Below are 17,121 nucleotides of genomic sequence, written 5' to 3'. Positions count from 1 at the left end.
CAGAAAAATGATATTGAAGAAGTAAGGAGCATTTCTAGTATTTAAAGCATCCCCATAACTCTTGTGTCGAGGACTTTATTACCGACGTAGCTGAGGTGACACCCAGAGAGGAGACAGGATCATAAGAAATCCCACCAGTGAATCAATCCATCCAAGATTCATCACTAAATGAATTATTAGGAGGTGGGGCCAGCTGGAGGAAGTGGGTCACTGGCAGACTTGCCATGGAGGGTGCATCCTGTCTCCACTCTCTTTTTCTTTCTGGATTGCTGCCTTTCTCTCTGTTTTGTTCTCTGCCTTCCATGAGGTGAACAGATTTCTTTTGCCACCTTCTCCTGCCTTGGAGCCAGTCAACTATAAACCAAGACCTCTAAAACTGTGAAACAAAATAAGTCTTTGTTCCTTGAAGCGAGTGGTCAGGTATTTTTTCCTAGCAGGGGAAAGATGATTGCTGTATCTGACTTTCCAGAGAATCTGATACTTATGCCCATGAGCCCATGGCTTCACTTGCAATAGGAGTTCTTATACGTTTGTATAAGCTGTTGAAGGGTTTTCCTTAAAGGACCTCACTCCTCATGCTTATACCTCAGAATCAGACTAAATCATGGCCTTAGGAACTGTGCTGTGATGCTGAATGTACACTATCATAGGGCCACACATCACTTAACAATAAGCATGCATCCTGAGAGATCAGTTACTGGTTGTATGACTCTAACAGTGTGCTTTTTCTCCCCTAGATGGCATAGGTTAGGTCACTGGCCATGGCCTTTAGATGTGATCAGGAGACATGTGAACAGGGGAGGTGTGAGGCTGCTGTGGCATGACATGTGTTGTCCACCATCCTCTTTCTTTTTCAATAAGTAGAAAGAGCATCCTCTAAAATGCTGATAAAAATTATAGCATAGTCATTTGTTACCAAGTGTTATGTTCTGTACATGGTTGTATGTGCTACACTTTTAAAAACAATTTTATTTTGAAAGTGGTAAAATACAACAGAACAAGACAGAATAAAACCAACTAAGATCATACAGTGAAATTGGTATAGAACTTCACAGCAGGTTACCTGGATAACAGTAATAGGGTATCATAGTATATTTCATTATCTTTACAATAGTTGTTCTTTCAATCATATATATCAAAATGAGATGAAATACAGAACATTATAGAACTTATCAAAACAGAATATTGAATAGAGCAGTACCATTAATCAGAACAGAGCAAAACAGTAATAAAAATATTTGCCTTCAAAGAAATAATAGAAGGAAGTCCCCTTTGCTTGCTATGGTCAACCTCCCAGGAGATGCTCAGATTTCTGGTTCCCATTTGCTAATGGGGGAGGGAGGGGACAGGAGAAGGCGGGTATGTGAAGTGGGATGTTTGACTCTAGGCCGTGCATCAGTAGGTTCAGTATTGCTTAGCAGGGAGGCAGGCTGGTTGTTTGGTTTCACAGCATCCTAAGTTCCAACATGGCGCAAATCTCAGGAGCTGCTGCTGGTACTCCCCCTGGAAGGGCTGCAGTCTGCCAGACCGCCACCGCTTACCAGGGAGGAGAGGTGCTCTGCTACACTTTTTAAATGAATGGCTATGAGGTGAATTTGTTACACAAGCATTTGTCCAAATGTGACAGTGATGTGTTGTGCTGTGAGGTCAGAGAGCCAGGCCATAGGAAACTTTCAAGTCATTGATAACCTAATGGGACCACAGTCATATATGGAGGCTCTTATTGCCCAGAATGTCATTATGTGCTGCACGGTGTTACTTTTCTCATCCTCCTGATAGTCCTCAGAAGGAAGAAGAGGGAGGGCTGTTCTTTTCACTTATCAGTTGGGAGGTGAAGAAATAAGACAGGGAGCAGAGTGGACTGCAGCTCTTCAGATCCTCCGAAGCCAGTCATGACTGAGCTATGCTAACTCCGGGCCCAGGGCCTGTTCTTTTAGGTTTGTGCTACTGGTGGTCCCAGGGATGCTAGGGCCAGTGTGATGTAGGGAAGACATCTGAGGTTCACATTTTCCACTTCCCTGTCAGCTTCAGCAATTGGACTTCGAGGATTGCACTCATAAATAAATTAGGGATTTATTTTTCAGTGACATAAACTGATAGATATTAGTAGATATTAGTTTTGCTTAATTGGGAAACCAGTGAAAACAGATGAAGACAGTGAGGAGAAGGAGATGTGTATTGTGATACAGTGTAGCAAGTACACCCCTAAGCTGGAAGGTGTGAGAAAGCATGTGTGAGTCCTGGTCATGCAGCAGATACATGGAGCTACTGGGGGTGTGGAGGGGAGCTGAGGAGGAGATTTGGTGACATGGAAGGAGCATCGGAGCATGAGAAGTTAATGTGGTCTCTGTGGTCAAGGTGTTGGCTCTTGATACTGACATCGTGCTGCGATGCGCCAGGAGACAAGAAGAACGCGTCCAGCTCACTCAGCACTTGCAGTGAGGCTTGCGGAAGTGACACTGAAGCTCTGAAGGTGTTAATGTCCTCCTCAGGCCTCCCTGGACTCTTTGAGTCTTGTTTGACATTTTATGCATTCTGCCTCGGTGTGGAGTAGAAGCTGTGCAGATTGTATCATCCTAATTTGTTGGTTCCTTGTGCTGCCTAGCACCTCACTGGTGCACAATAAGTGACTACAATCTCCGTTGATAGAAGGCTGGGGACAGCTCACTGCGCACTGCTGTGACGTGGGTAGAGTTGTCAATAGGTCCCACAGAGACGCTGTGAACTTGAGCCGAGTCCCCAGAGGGGCTGTGCCTCTCCAGAGGGAAGGCAGTGTTGCATGCCTCTCCTGATGGGGCCCCCTGCTTGGGAGTGTGCTTGGGGAGCCCTGTAGGCTCGGCATCCGCACCACCCTAAGTAGCCATGGTTATTCCTTAGCTTCTCAGGACAGGGCTCTGAGTTGAAGCCTTGGCCTGGGTTCTTTACCCTTGGCTCTTGGGACAAACATGCTGTCTTTGTCTTTTTTGACTATATATTCTTCATACATAGTTTTCAGTGGAGAGTTTCAATTCAGCTTTCTAATTCTTTGACCAGATTTGAGAACCTTTAAGAGGCAAGATGGGCTGACAAATTCTAGGATGTGAGGGTCCCTGTCCATCTCTCTGTTCCTCACTTGTCTCCGTTTTCCTTTGTAAAGAGTGCTGTACCCACTATACTGTTAGACCGATTTCAAGTAACTCGCAGGAGAAGCCTGCCTGTGCAGAGTGGTGTGGGAGCCCTCTGTTGCTGCGACCGAACATCTGAGACAATAAGGTTAAAGGTTTGGGCTCAGGGTTTCAGAGACTTCTGTCCGTGGTCAGTTGGCCCTGTTGCTGTTGCTTTTGGTTCTCTGATGAGACATAGAAGATGTAGTGGAGCCAAGCAGTTTCCCTCATGGCAGCTGAGAAGGAGGGAGAGAGAGAGAGAGAGAGAGAGAGAGAGAGAGAGAGAGAGAGAGAGAGAGAGAGAGAGGCAGAGAGAGAGAGAGAGAGAGAGAGAGAGAGAGGTGGGCTGGAGTCCCTACACTGCCTTCAAGGGCACAGCCCTGTGACCTAACTTCCTCTCACTAGGACCTGCTTCTGCAGCCTTTGGGGATGTCTAAGATCCAGCCATAACCAGGGTAAGAGGCTGGGCTCAGGGTGCTTATCTGGTGAGGGCTCAGAAGATGAGACCCCAGGCACCATCAGTCAGTGAGGAGCCCTACATTTGGCCACAGCAGAGGTCGGGTCAGTTAGCTGCTGCGTGTGAGCCCTGGATATCTTCAGTACTCTTAGGACTGGATCTTGGTCTTTAGGCAGAACCTGTCACAGGCAGGCTTAGTCTCTTCCAGGGGAGGAGGCCGGGCTTGGTGTCTCAATGGCTGATGCTCCTGAACCACTTCTTGGCATGGTTGTGAGGCCAGTGCACAACAAAGATGAGCCTGTCCAGCCCAGCCATCTCAGCTGTGCCAGGGTGCAGTGCACGTGAAGAACAGATGAGAACACCTGTGCCTTTGCTGCTTCCCTCCTTACGGTTTCTTTTGTGTTCCAGGGCTTTACCTATGTCCTCCACGAAGGCGAGTGCTGTGGAAGGTGCCTGCCGTCTGCCTGTGAGCTGCGAGCTGGGTCGCCACGGGGCGATTCAGGGTCTTTGTGGAAGAGTGTAGGTCTCGGCCCGGGAGAGGGTGGGGAGAAGGATGGTGACTTACCAGCCTGCAGTCTGTTCTGGGCTCAGTGTTTGCTTTGCTTTCATTTTACTCCCTGCCTTTTGCTCCCTTACAGGGAGCTGGTATTCACATTCCAGCTGGGACGCTGTACCCCCTAGGAACTAGTTAAGGCTGCCTCAGACCTCCCCTTTGGTGGAACCCCAATACCCTCCTTGAGAGACACGTGAACTCCGCAGGGATCTGTGGTCTCCTGTTCACTCAGGAATCTGAGGTCACACATCCATGTGTGCTTGGCTTGTGGGTGGCCATCGCCACCCTGCATGTACTATGTGCCTGGCACCTCTGGGAAGCTCCCCTGGCTACCACATCAACCTGGGGCTCAGACCTTAGCACTGATTTCCATCACTGCCCCTCTGATGGTTTGGGGAGGTGGAGAAATGTGTAACCTAGAGAAACAAACAATGGTTCTGTTCCTGAAGTACTTTAAGAATCTGGGTAGGTCCAGCTGCAGCCCTGGGCCATGTTACTGGCCCCTGGTCTTACCTCCTTTTTCTAGTGCAGCATCTCAGCTGCCTCTGCTTTGCCCACGGGTGCTCACTTTGACTCTGGATGCTTATGAAACCATTTTCTAAACACAGAAGATTCCCTCCTGGGGAATTTCAGTCCCTGTGCCTTGATAAGAGAAGTTCTCTGATCAGAAGGCTAAAGTGCAAAGTCCTGGCAGCCTTGGGGGCAGTGCTACGCCTCTGTCTCCTTCAGGAAGATGAGCACACTTGGCTTTACACAGAGGAAGGCAGAGACTTAACAGGCAGCCTCGTCTGCTGCCCAGGCCCTGTAACTTTCTCCAAGGCAGAGGTGACTGAATGACTCAGGAGTTTTCATATGTGTTTCCACCTCCTCTTATGGAGTCCCAGTTACCTGTTTATTTGAACTGAGGCAGATTTTCTCCCTCTGAGCCCAAGTCAAAAGCTAGGTCAGACCTGGAGGTCAGAGCCTGTGCTGTCCTGGTGAGGGTGTGCTGGGTCACTGAGGCTCAGCATCCTGCCCTGCCCCATCTCTCAGCACTCTCCGGGCTCATACTGCCTTGCCCACCTTGGTTTCTGCAGAACACCAGGCTACCTGAGTTTTTCTCCTCCATCACACATCTTCATCTTACCTGCAGGGTCTGGGTGTCAGCAGTGGCTCCTGTGCTGGAAACATGTCAGAAACCAGCAGGGTGATGCGAAAGGTCTTAATAACAGATCCCATGGCCAGGGCTCAGCCAGTGGCCTGTGGCAGGAAGGCTGCGTCCTAGCAAGTTGGTGTGGGAGGGACAGAGAATGGTCACAGGGTCTAGATGTCTTCTGCTGCTCATCTGAAATGGGAAGGAAGTGACCAGGAAGTGAGAGAATAGACTGGGGCCAAGAAGGGCAGCGAGCAGCTTTTGATGTGTCTGAATGCTATCTGCATGGATAGTCCTCCTCTAACATGTTCTCCAGGTCCATGGTCCTGGGCCCTTTCGTTCTCTGCCATGCAGCCAGTCTTTGAGGACAGGATACCTACTGCAAGCCCAGATGCCCCAGTGACAGAATGGAAAGCCACTCAGGCTCTGGCTACCTCCCATCTCTCATATAGGTGGGCAGTAGCACCTGGTGGAAATGGCTGAGCTTACCCTGCATCCCCTCTCTGCCAGTTCACACTGCTGCTTGAAACTCTGAGCTCAGCCTAGGGCCACAGGGTGTGTCCCCTGGCTTCCTTAAGGTGCACACTCAGTGGCTGAAGATGATGGCACAATAGACGGATCCATGCCTCTGAGCCAGGGTCTTGCTCAGGCTGACTTTGACTCGTACTTGCTGTGGAGCTCACTGAAATAAGCCTGGTCAATCTCTCTGTGAGTGTGCCTGGGATGCTGGGCCAGGGGCTCACACCCAGGGCCTGTGCAGCCCCCTGAGAACAGCATACTGCCTCGGGTGCTGGCCCCAGCTGTGCCTGGCACTTTTGTCCCTGGTGTTCTGCAGGTCGGCTCCCAGTGGGCCTCCCCGGAGGATCCCTGCCTCATCAATGAGTGCGTCCGAGTGAAGGAGGAGGTCTTCGTGCAGCAGAGGAATGTCTCTTGCCCCCAGCTGAGCGTGCCCACCTGCCCCCCTGGCTTCCAGCCAAGCTGCAGGACCGTGCAGTGTTGCCCTAGCTGTCACTGTGGTGAGACCTTCTAAGCTGGGCTGGACACACCTCCAAGCTTCTCTTTCCTTTCCTGGCTCCTGAATGCTTTGCTTTTTTAGCAAGTCAAGGAAGATGGACAGGATCAACTGCATGTCTAAGCAAGCAGACACAGAGTAAAATATAACAATTTCTGTTAAGGCACCATGGGCCCAGCCCTATGCTGATGATTTGATGGTTTGACTGCTGTCTCACAGCCTGCTTGAGTGGTAGGACTGGGTTTCTACCCTGAGCACTGGCTCTGGGGATCACCTTTTCCACCACGCCGTGCTGCTCTGCAGGGAAAGGCACTCCAACCGCCACTTTCCACTCTGCTGGCAGGCAGACAGACAGCCAGCAAGAGTAACAGAGGCCAACTCTGCTCTGAATGCTTTGTGAAAGTTTCTTTTGGGACTGAAAATTTTAAGAGCAGAATTTCATTCCTTCAAAAATCTATTCATTCCTTAAATATAAATTCTGATAAACAAGTACCAACCGCTCCTCTGGCCCTGGCTGGATGGTCAGAGTCAGGCAGGCCTGGTTTCTTCTATGGAGGGTTCACAGCACCCAGGGAGTGGGGCGCCATGTAAGGAAGGGCTGAATGGAGATGGAGGAGAAAGTTTTGGTGGAGTAGCCTTGTGCTTGGTATGGGGAGCTGACTCTGCTCCCCCTGTCTCCTTCTCTTCCCTGCAGAGCCCATGGAGGCCTGTTTGATTAATGGCACCATCATCGGGGTGAGCTACTGCCCTCTGCTTGGAGGGAGTGGTAGGGACAGGGGCTCTGTGGGGAGGGCAGGATGGTTCCAAGTCGAGCCTGAGAGGAACTGGGGAGACCTCCTTCTGGTGCACTTTCCATTGCTGTTGGGGTTCCAAGCATCCTGGAACTAGGCAATGACCCTGCTCCACTGCACTCTGTCCCCCTCCCTCTACCCTGGGTGACCATCACATGAAAGCTTTCACTCCTATCCTGTCCATCTGGGGGCAGAAGGGCAGGGAGAAGCCACCAGACCTGGGAGGAGGATTGTGGTGATCGCCGTTGCCCCCTGGGTGGGTGGGAGGTGGCTCAGGGCTCAGAAGGTCCACGTTACGGGTGACAGGAGCCTGACCCAGGGGTTCTGCTTGCAGCTCGGGAAGAGAGTGATGGTCGACGTCTGTACCACCTGCCACTGCAAGATGCGGGCCGGAGCTGTCTCTGAATTCGAGCTGGAGTGCAGGAAGACCACCTGCCAGGCTTGCCCCCTGGTAAGGGACGTGGGAGTGGCACATGCAATGGGACCTCGCAGGGGTCTTCACATACCTTTTGCCTTATTTTCTAATTATGAAATCCAGATGACAACTGTCAACAAGAGACTAAAGGTCAGCTGTCCAAACTCATCTCTGGGGAATAATTACAATTAGGTCATAAATTTTAAGCATTTTCTTCCTGAGTTTTCTTAATCACAATACTTGCAAGGCTTATGATGCTATGTTTATAGCATTTTATCTTCTGAACACATTGAAAGAAACATCACTATCATTCTTTTTTAACATTAAAAATTATAATGTTTCTTTTTTGAGTGTGTTTAAAAATTTTATTGGTACATTTTAGTTATACATAATGGTCACATTCATCATAGGGAATTTGTACCATGACTTATTTTGCTTCTTGTCTTTTTCCCGTTCCTCTCCTCTCCAACTCCTCTTCCCCTCCTTCTTTACAAAAGCCTTCTGTCCATTTTATCCTTCTATTTTCCGGTCCATTCTTTCTTTCACCCCAGCCCCTCCCTTGTTGCCCATCACTATGGTTCTTTGAAAACATTAAAACTTAGTCCAATACTTATCAAATACTGGATATACACAAGCATTGCTTTTGAATGGATGTCTCTTGACATGGACACCCATCTTTGATTACTGGATTAAGTGGTTTAAAATATTTCTGGTTTTCTTTTCTGAGTTATGAAGACTTTGTTTTTCAAATGCTCCTCCAGATGAATTCCATCATTTCTAGTTTTGTAGATGAAACTGTGTGTTTCACTTCTTTTTAAAGTGTGCTTTGGCTTCTATTTTTAAATTTAAAAATAATTTTATTGGCATATAAAACTGTACATATTTATAGGGTGCCATATGATGTTACCACTTTATTTATTTATTTGAGACAGGGTCTCACTATGAGGCTCAGATTGGCCTCAAACTCAAAGCAATCCTCCCACCTCAGCCTCCCAAATGTTGGGATTACAGGTGTGAGCCATCATTTCCTGACACTATTTTAATTATGATTCTAGCCCTACCTCTATAGGATGTCATGAGCCCCTTGTAGGCAGACAGAACCTAAACTTACCAGGAGACCATAACTTCTCCCTCAAGCCCTACTCTAAGCTTCTGCTGTTTTAGGAAGCACTTCTGTGACCCGCATGTATAAACTATAGCAATAACCAAGATGGCGTGAAATGGGGCCTTCTTTTTCCTAGCTTTGTGATGCACTAGGCAGGGGGGAAGGTTCCCTCCCTCTCAGGACTGTGACTTGAACTCAGGGTCTGAGCACTGAGCTACATCCCTAGCCCTTTTAAAAATGTTTCCTTTGGAGACAGGGTTTTGCTAAGCTGCTAAATTGCCCGGGTTGATCTCAGGCTTGTGCTTCTCCTGCCTCAGCTTCCCAGAGTGCTGGGATTATAGGCCTGCACCACTGTGCCCAGCTCAGAGGACACTTACAAGCTCAGTGGCCAGAGGGAGAAGGGACAGCAGGAGAGGATGAAGACAGAATGAGGAGCGTGCTCGGGGCTGGAAGGTCATGTGGGTGCCTCCTATCCTTCTGAGGACAAGGGCAAGTGTTTTACATCTGTGTTCCCTGTAGAGATGCACAGCTCATGCCTGAAGTGAGACTAATCCAGGTAGTCATGGGAGGCACAGCTATGTTTGACAACATGGTTCAGAAAGATTAGAAAGGAGCGAATTAAGTCCGTTCTTTTGTTTTTTCTTTTTAAAATCTCAATTGGTGTTTTAGGATTTGGGGCTCAATATGTGTGTGTTTGGAATGAAGTAACGGTGTCTGGAATTCCATGATATCCCTTTCACCTTGGTTGTCCACTAGATTAGGATTAAGGCAGTGACAGATACAGTGCAAAGTCCACACAGATTCTCTCCGGAGACACAGAAGGCTTTAGCCAGCTTCCCCAAGGGTGTCCGGCACCCTCTCCCTAGCGCCCTCTGGTGTTCACAAAGTGGCATGGTCGATCCTCTCCTAGGCCCCTGGAGATCCTCAGCTTTAGAATCAATCTAGATGCAGGTTTCAAAATATTTAAAACCCATGGCCTTTCCGTGGTTTGGGCATTCTTCTCCCCGCAGCGTATGCCTTTCCTCCCTCTTGAGGACTCCTAGCTTAGCCTTCTTTCCTTGCATCTCTCAGACTTGCTGAACCCTGCCTTAGCTGGCCTGGTTCTAGCTCCTCACCCTCCCTGGTCTCACTGTGCCCTTCTGCCATGACGGGCTTCAGGGAAGGCCCTGGGGAGCCACAGCTACTTGTGCGCGGGTGGGTAGGTCTGCTGAACCGCCTTCCCTGGAGTGCAGCGGGGGAGGTGGAGCTATCGTGGACACCTGAGGAAAAGCGTGAGGAGGAAGACAGGCCGCCCTCCCGTGGGCCACTCAGGAGGCAGAGCCTGGCCCGCCCCGTCTGACCTCAACGCTGGGCTGGTGTGGAATAGTGGGCCTTCCAGGAAAGGGGATGGGGGGCAAGTGGCAGACAGAAGTGAAGCTCAGAAAGGAGAAGCAGAGAGAGCAGGGACTGAGGGACCTTGAACAACTGGGGCCACGTGAAGAGGGGACAGCAGATGGGGCGGGGCAGGTCAGCCTAGCTGGCTGCTAATCAGGGGTAACTGGCTAAGTGAGCTCTGTGGCTGGCTGGGAGCTTGGCACTGTAGGTATGAAGAGGAGGCTTCCTCCTGAAAGGACTCAGGAGCAGGGTCTCTCTCGAGGATGGTGGCAGGTGGCACTCATACCACTGTCAGCAGCAACTGTGTGTCCAGCAGTGCTCAGCCGAGTCCTCGTCTTCCCTGGCAAGGCCTGCTGTGTGCCACACAGGCCGGCAGACCTGGCAGAGGGTCAGCTGCCCTTGTGCTTACTGTCCTGTTCTGCCTTCTCCCTCACCCCTTCTACCATTCTTGTATCAGGCCCAGCGCTGCCCACTGTGTCCCTGGTATGAGCATTTGCCCCACTGCCCCCGTGCCCCTCCTCCCTTGGCTTCCACCTCCCTGCTGCTTAGTGATTCTGTCCATGCTCCTCTCCTGAGGGTTGGAGGAGGGGTGTTTCTGAGTCTCTTCTAAAACTCACTGAAAATGCTCACTCAAGCTCCATGAATTCTATCCCATGGCTAGAACCCTGCTTGTTCTATTTTACTGAGAGAACATTAAAACCACCAACTAAGACTGTGTATAACCTAGTACCTTTTTAGTTCTTTATTTTTTTGCTTTATATATTATGAAGGTCTGTTCTTAGATGCATTCTTTTATCTTCTTGATGAACACATTCATCACTGTGAAATAACTTCCTTTAATTTTGATAATATGCTTCACCTTAAAGTCTATTTGGATATTAATATGCCTATACCAGCATTCTTTTAAAAATTAAAAAAAATAACTGGTGTACATTAATTGTACATGTTGATCAAATCAAGGCAACTAGCATTTCTCTCTAATTGTCATTCCTTTATGTTTGGAGCCTTAGAGCTCCTCGCTTCCAGATCATCATAAAATATATACTAATTTATTGTGAGCTATCACCCCCCACTGTGCTGAGAAATGCCAGAACTTATCTATCTGATTATATTTTGGTACATATTAATCACTTATCTTTACTCACTCCCCCCCGACCCTTCCCAAAGTCTAGTATCATTATTCTGAATTCTAGTGGGATTTATTTTAGCTTAAACATGTAAGAGTGAACATGTGATATTTGTCATGCTGTGTTTGGTTTATTTCACTTAATATACTGATCTCAACTGCATTCATTTTCAATTGAGATTTTGTTTTGCTCATTTACATTCAATGTAATCATGGACATGGTTGTATTTAAATCTACCATCTTGCTTTTCATTTTATCTGGTGTCTTCCTTATTATTTGTCCTAATAATTTGTTGTCTTCTTTTGCTTCAAATGAATTTTGGCTTGTCAGCATATTTTATCCCTTCTTTTAGCATTTTTAGTGGTTTCTCTGCAGATTACAACATGTATGCTTGGTTTCGTTTAGACCTTGGGGATGAAAATTTCAGTTCTGAGGCATAGATTTTACTCCTAGATTTGACCTTTATGGAATGTCAGTGGAAACCTTCAGAGTTTACCTAGGTTTCCAATTGTGCAGGCTTCAGACTTTAAACTCTGTCTCCTCTGTGGTGAATAAAACCAAGATTTCTGAATAGGTCTTTCAGCTGTCTTCTTGGAGATGCCTATGGACATATGTAATTAAGGGGTCCATCATAGAGATTCCATATGGACAGTTGGGGGCTTTGTCTTCCTGACTTTCTCTTTAGAGATTTCCTCTTCAGTTTTTAGCAATTCCAACACTTACAGCTTTAAGTCTTCAGGCGAGTATGATTGTAATTTTCTGCTTGAGTTCCAGCCCTGTGGTATTCCCTGAGGTAAAAATCCAGTTAAACAAGAATCTTGTTCTTCATGAGTCCCACTTTCAAGTATCAAAAAGCTCACAATTTATTCCTGATTTCACTCATCCTTTAGTGCTTTAATCAATTGTTTAAACATTTTATCAATAGTTTGTAATTATTCCTGCAGAAGGGTCAGTCCAATAAAAGTTATTGTGCCATTACAAGAACCAGAACTTCATCTAAAGGTTTTTAAGCAGAAGAGTGACATAAATAGATACACCTTAATGTTATTCTAGCAGGTGTCTGGTGACTTCTAGTGAAGGGGAAAGAATAAAAGCAGGAAGATGAAATAGGGCTATTATCCAAGTTCTGAATGCTTAGACCAGATGACGATAGAGGATACTGGTTATGACAAGCAGTGGGTGAGTTTGAAATGCATTTTGGGAAAGATTTGGCGTTGATTGGGAATGAGGAAAGAGATAAGTGGAGGCGTCAGGGATGATTTCCAGATTTCCAGTTTGAGCAAGTAGGTTATCTCACCTTCTAGCAAGATGAGGGAGAAAGGAAAGGATAATATCTGGAGCAAAAATGAGGTATCACTTTGTGTGTGTATGTATAATGTATATAATAACATGTGTAATTGTTCAGCAGATTGAAATTATGAGCCAGGAACTCAGGGTAGGTGTATAATAGGTCGGACTGCTGCAACCTGAGCGTGATCTGTGTGTAAGGGAGGGGCGACGTGCTGTCTGTGGGCTGAGCCCTGACAGAAGTCAGTTGGAGCTGGGTGGTGAATTTCTGAACCCCAGGTGCACCTTCTAGGTAGGAGAGAAGAGAGGACAGCATGGTAAGCCGACTTGTAACTGGGGTTTGCTGCGGAAGGGGGGCTTCACCATGACGGCTATCTGTCTTGGGCACAGGGTTACCGCGAAGAGAGGAACCACGGTGAATGCTGTGGGAGATGTTTGCCTACTACGTGCACTATTGAGCTGAGAGGAGGACAGACCATGACGCTGAAGGTGGGAGCAAGCTGGGCTCAAGAGCGCCCTGACATTACCATCTGGATCCCTATTTTGGGGTCTTCAAGAAAGAGAAACTTTGGCATCCTTTCCCACTTCTTAATCATTATATAAAGGAAAGATCAAGGACGGTAGAAGGCTTTCTTTTTGATTTAGTTGTTTCATTGCTCGTGATGCAAGAAAACAGCTGGTGTACAGCCTCATGATATGAAGGTGTTAATCTTTAAGATTTTCTGTGGCTTGAGACTAGGCAGGCATCCTGATGAAAGAGATTGCGATCCGCAAACGCCAGAATTTTCTGGTGGAGCTGAGAGCTGCTGCTCCTGGCTCATCTCTCAGTCAGTAATTGGTTACCAGCCGTTTACTCATCCTTTAAGCACTATGTGGTCACCATTATCTGAGGATTCTCTGCAGGTATGCTGCCCAGTAAGTTGTAAAATGGGGGTCCACTTCTACTTCATATTTTGAGTGAGGAGATTTTATGTACATTATCTCCTTCTTGTCCCAAGCTTCTCCAGGTTGTTTCAGTAACTCCAAAAAGTCAGGGCCATGCCTTGGAATTTAAATCTGTTTTTTCATTCACTCTGCTCAATCCCTATCTTTACTTTTAGCGTGATGAGATGCTCCAGGACGGCTGTGATAGTCACTTTTGCAAAGTCAACGAGATGGGAGAGTACATCTGGGAGAAGAGGGTGACAGGATGTCCTCCCTTTGATGAGCACAGATGTATGGCTGAGGGGGTGAGTGACAGTACCCTCTGGACCCTGCTTTTGTCTAGACTGTCTCAAATTGTGACTCCTGGAGTAGGATTCTGAACCTCACAGAATCCAGATTCTCAATGGTTTCCCAGTGTCCAAGGCAGACTTCTGGCCTAGTTGAAGAATTGATGAAATTACAAAACCAAAGACTGATGGAGAGAAAAAATTCTGTGCAGTATAAGATGGTGTGCAAAAAAGCCATTCAGAGAAGGAATCTTGATCCTTCAATAGAAAAGTGAGAGATCAAGCTGATTTTGGTTTCCTTGGGAAGGAGAATCCAGATGACTCAGTCAGAAGTGAATTAAAAATAATCATGGTTGTTTCCACCGGGTCAGGTAGGATGCTCAGTGCATTTTACATCTGGAGTCTTAAGCTCATGGCTGTGAGTCCAGAGCTAGGAGTGGATCCAGAATGACTTGAAAATTATATCCACTATGAACTGTTTGGGTCTAATCTGGGACTTTGCTGTTTTCTTAGGGGAAAATCATGAAAATTCCAGGCACCTGCTGTGACACATGTGAGTAAAAGCTTGTCCCTTGAAAACCATTTGACCCAGTCCAGGCACTGTCCTTTGGAGTAAGGTTTAGGAAGGAAGGTAGTTTTTGGTTACTGGCCAGCCACTATGTTCAGCACAGCAGGGAATCACCTTCTTCTCTGAGTGTCACTAGGCTAACGCTGCTCAAATCCCCTTTCAGTGCCTCTGATCTTCTCCCATTCTCCTTAAACAGTCTTTGGTTGTTCACAGGCTTATCCTGAGAGAAGATCTTCTCCCTCTAACCTGAAGACAGGCACATTAGGTCCATGACCTTGGCAGAGTAGACACTTCCTATGTACCTGCTCATTTCCTGTGACCCTATCTTGTAGACTCTTGGAAAGAAAGGCAAGCAGCTGGTGGGCTATTGGCAGCTTAAGTTTATCATCTCCCTTTCTCCATCCTGGGTCCCTTGGCCTTGAAGTCACATTAACTGGCTCTTATCAATCACAAGAAGTGGTTTTGGAGATACACATCAGCAAATATTCTTCTTACGCATTCTTTGTTCACAAGCAACTTAGAGCGACTTACCTGGACTACCTACTTTTTTCTGTTTTTAGATTAGCTTGTTTTGGATTCATGGGCCCATACCTATTTTCAGGAAGAGAAGAGTTTAGACACGAATACCTTACATATTCAACCATTTCTTCTTTTCTTGATGGGTTGCCTTGACAGTTCCTATAATTGGTGTAGCCACATTGAAGACTGGGAGAAGACATTCCAAAAGCATTTCTTTTTATAGTTATCTTCTGCATGGTTTGAGAATGGGGAGTCAGGAAACGATCAAAGAAGATGAATTCTCTCTAGGACTGTGTATGGAACTTGGTTCAGAGACTGTTATCTACAAATCCAGAGACAAGAGGCCTTTGTTGAATAGTGTGTTTGGGGGCTTTGAGACCTTCTGTAAGGAAAACAAACTAGGCTCAGGGATTTACATCTACAGCAAAAGAACATCCCGTGTTGGTCTAAAAATGTTTTCCTTCACTATCTTCTTAAGGTAGTTGGCATACTTTTCATTTAGAATGAAATTATTCAGGAATGGGAGGCAGGCTAACCTGTGGTTAGGGTTGGTTTAGATCTGGAGCTGTTCCACAGTGGAAAACTCTCACTTTTGGCTGGGGATGGATAGCGAGTTGGCATTGCTGAGCCAACCAGAACTTCAAGCTGCTCCCTGTATGTAAGAAAGTCCATGTTGGCAGCATTAAGGTAGTAATATCCCAAAGAGAGAACGCTGCCTATGCAGGCTCCTAGAGTTTTCTTGACTCCACAGAGTCAGTGACTTTTGCCTTTCCTTTTACTCAAAGACAGATATGGATTTAAGATCAGCCCATCAATTAAAATCATTTTGGCTATTGGTTACTTCACTGTCCATTGGCTTCTGTGTATAGCTATAGGGCGAGGGGCTTGTCTATTGTGTTCCAGCCATTGTGTTTTCTGGAGTCTGCAGTGTATAAAAGTCAGTCCCATTCATGTACACCACCAAAGCACAGTGCATCTAAGCTCCTTCTCCAATTAAATTTATACCGCTAAGTGAGTTAAACCCAGCAATAACTAATTTCTGAATTTGAAGGGCCAGGAGCAGTTGAGGTAAAGCAGGACAGCATCATTCCTGTCCCTACAGCTGGTTTTGGTTATTTGCTGGCTGCGAGATGTGCCTATTTCCAGCTCAGTGGGGAGAACCAGGGCTTAAGAGAGCTGTACAGAACCCCACCCTCTCCCCAAGTTCTGTCTTTCCCTTATCCTGTAGGTGAGGCGCCTGACTGCAAAGACGTCACTGCCAAACTGCAGTACATCAAAGTGGGCAACTGTACATCCCAAGAGAAAGTGGACATTCACTACTGCGAGGTAAGGCTCTGTGGTTTCACCTGGGCTGAGTGGGAAGGGCTGAGTCTCCTGGGTTGGAAATGACACTTCAGTATCTTTAGAGAATGATTCTGAGAATTCGCAAGGAGGGGAGGGAAACATTGTTAAAAATAACTGTTTTACTGAGGCGCTAGAAACTTTTAACCCCTGAGGAAAGACCAAGGAAGTCCTTTGAAGAGAATGAAGAGTCACTTGTGGAAGATGGGACTACAGTTCCTGAAGGTTCACCTGACACGGGGAGCAGATGCAGCTAGAGGGATTTGGGCTAGAGGGATTCTGGGCTTTCCTACAGGACCTGCCTGGCTGTCTTAGCTGTCTCTGGGAACCAGCAGAGAGGATGCAGGGTGCACCAGGGTCCTGCCACCGGGCTCTTCCAGCCTGGACATGTCCCACCTCTCTCCTCTGCACTGCAGGGCAAATGCACCAGCAAAGCTATGTACTCCATCGACATCGAGGATGTGCAGGACCAGTGCTCTTGCTGCTCGCCTGCGCTGAAGGAGCCCATGTGGGTGCCCCTGCACTGCACCAACGGCTCAGTGGTGCACCACCAGGTCCTCAATGCCAGGCAATGCCAGTGCAGTCCCCGGAAGTGTGGCAAGTGAGGCCTGGCTCACCTGACTGCGGCTTGGTCCTCATATGTCCTCCTCCTGTGCCCACCCATGACCACAATAAAGGCCAATGTCTCACGCTGCAAAAGGCTGGTGGCTGCTTAGACTGGGGCTAGTTCCTAGACTGGTTCTGAGGGAAAATGCACTGGCTCTACCTATGAACCCTAAAGGGTCTTCCCGCTCACCACCCTCATCACTGTGTGGTTGGGAGATGTAGTCTAGGGTGGGGGAAAGTTAGGGGGAGAGGTCACAGTGAGGCATGAGAAGGTTGAGGGAGAAGAAAGTGTGTGTGTGTGTGTGTGTGTGTGTGTGTGTGTGTGTGTGTGTGTGTGATAGCAGAGGCAGAGTTAGGGGAGGGGAAGTCATGGAGGGAGAGCATGGGAGGGGACAGACTGGGGTGGAGGGGAGCACAGTGTGGGGGGTGCCATGAGTGAAGGGCACAGAGAGGGCACCGATGGGAGAGATAATACAGGAG

The 17,121-nt window shown here is 47.5% G+C and overlaps 1 protein-coding gene across 1 annotated transcript in view; it reads left to right on the top strand.

The window, feature by feature from the left end:
• Positions 1–16,731, top strand: part of Vwf (von Willebrand factor) — a 132,637-nt gene extending 115,906 nt beyond the window's left edge. Inside the window, exons 44-52 of the mRNA NM_001278774.1 lie at positions 4,009–4,119; positions 6,121–6,301; positions 6,992–7,032; positions 7,423–7,539; positions 12,787–12,885; positions 13,497–13,625; positions 14,121–14,160; positions 15,923–16,020; positions 16,452–16,731. Of these exons, the coding sequence (NP_001265703.1) occupies positions 4,009–4,119; positions 6,121–6,301; positions 6,992–7,032; positions 7,423–7,539; positions 12,787–12,885; positions 13,497–13,625; positions 14,121–14,160; positions 15,923–16,020; positions 16,452–16,640 (1,005 nt within the window). The 3' untranslated portion in view covers positions 16,641–16,731. The remainder of the gene's footprint in view (positions 1–4,008; positions 4,120–6,120; positions 6,302–6,991; positions 7,033–7,422; positions 7,540–12,786; positions 12,886–13,496; positions 13,626–14,120; positions 14,161–15,922; positions 16,021–16,451) is intronic.
• The last annotated feature ends 390 nt before the right edge of the window (positions 16,732–17,121 follow it).

The sequence above is a fragment of the Cavia porcellus genome, unplaced genomic scaffold, assembly GCF_034190915.1.
Source record: "Cavia porcellus strain 051 isolate PalLab524CR breed Dunkin Hartley unplaced genomic scaffold, mCavPor4.1 scaffold_27, whole genome shotgun sequence".
NCBI classification, from domain to species: domain Eukaryota; kingdom Metazoa; phylum Chordata; class Mammalia; order Rodentia; family Caviidae; genus Cavia; species Cavia porcellus.
The sequence above is the reverse complement of the archived record's forward strand: the minus strand, read 5'-3'. Positions and strand labels throughout refer to the sequence as shown.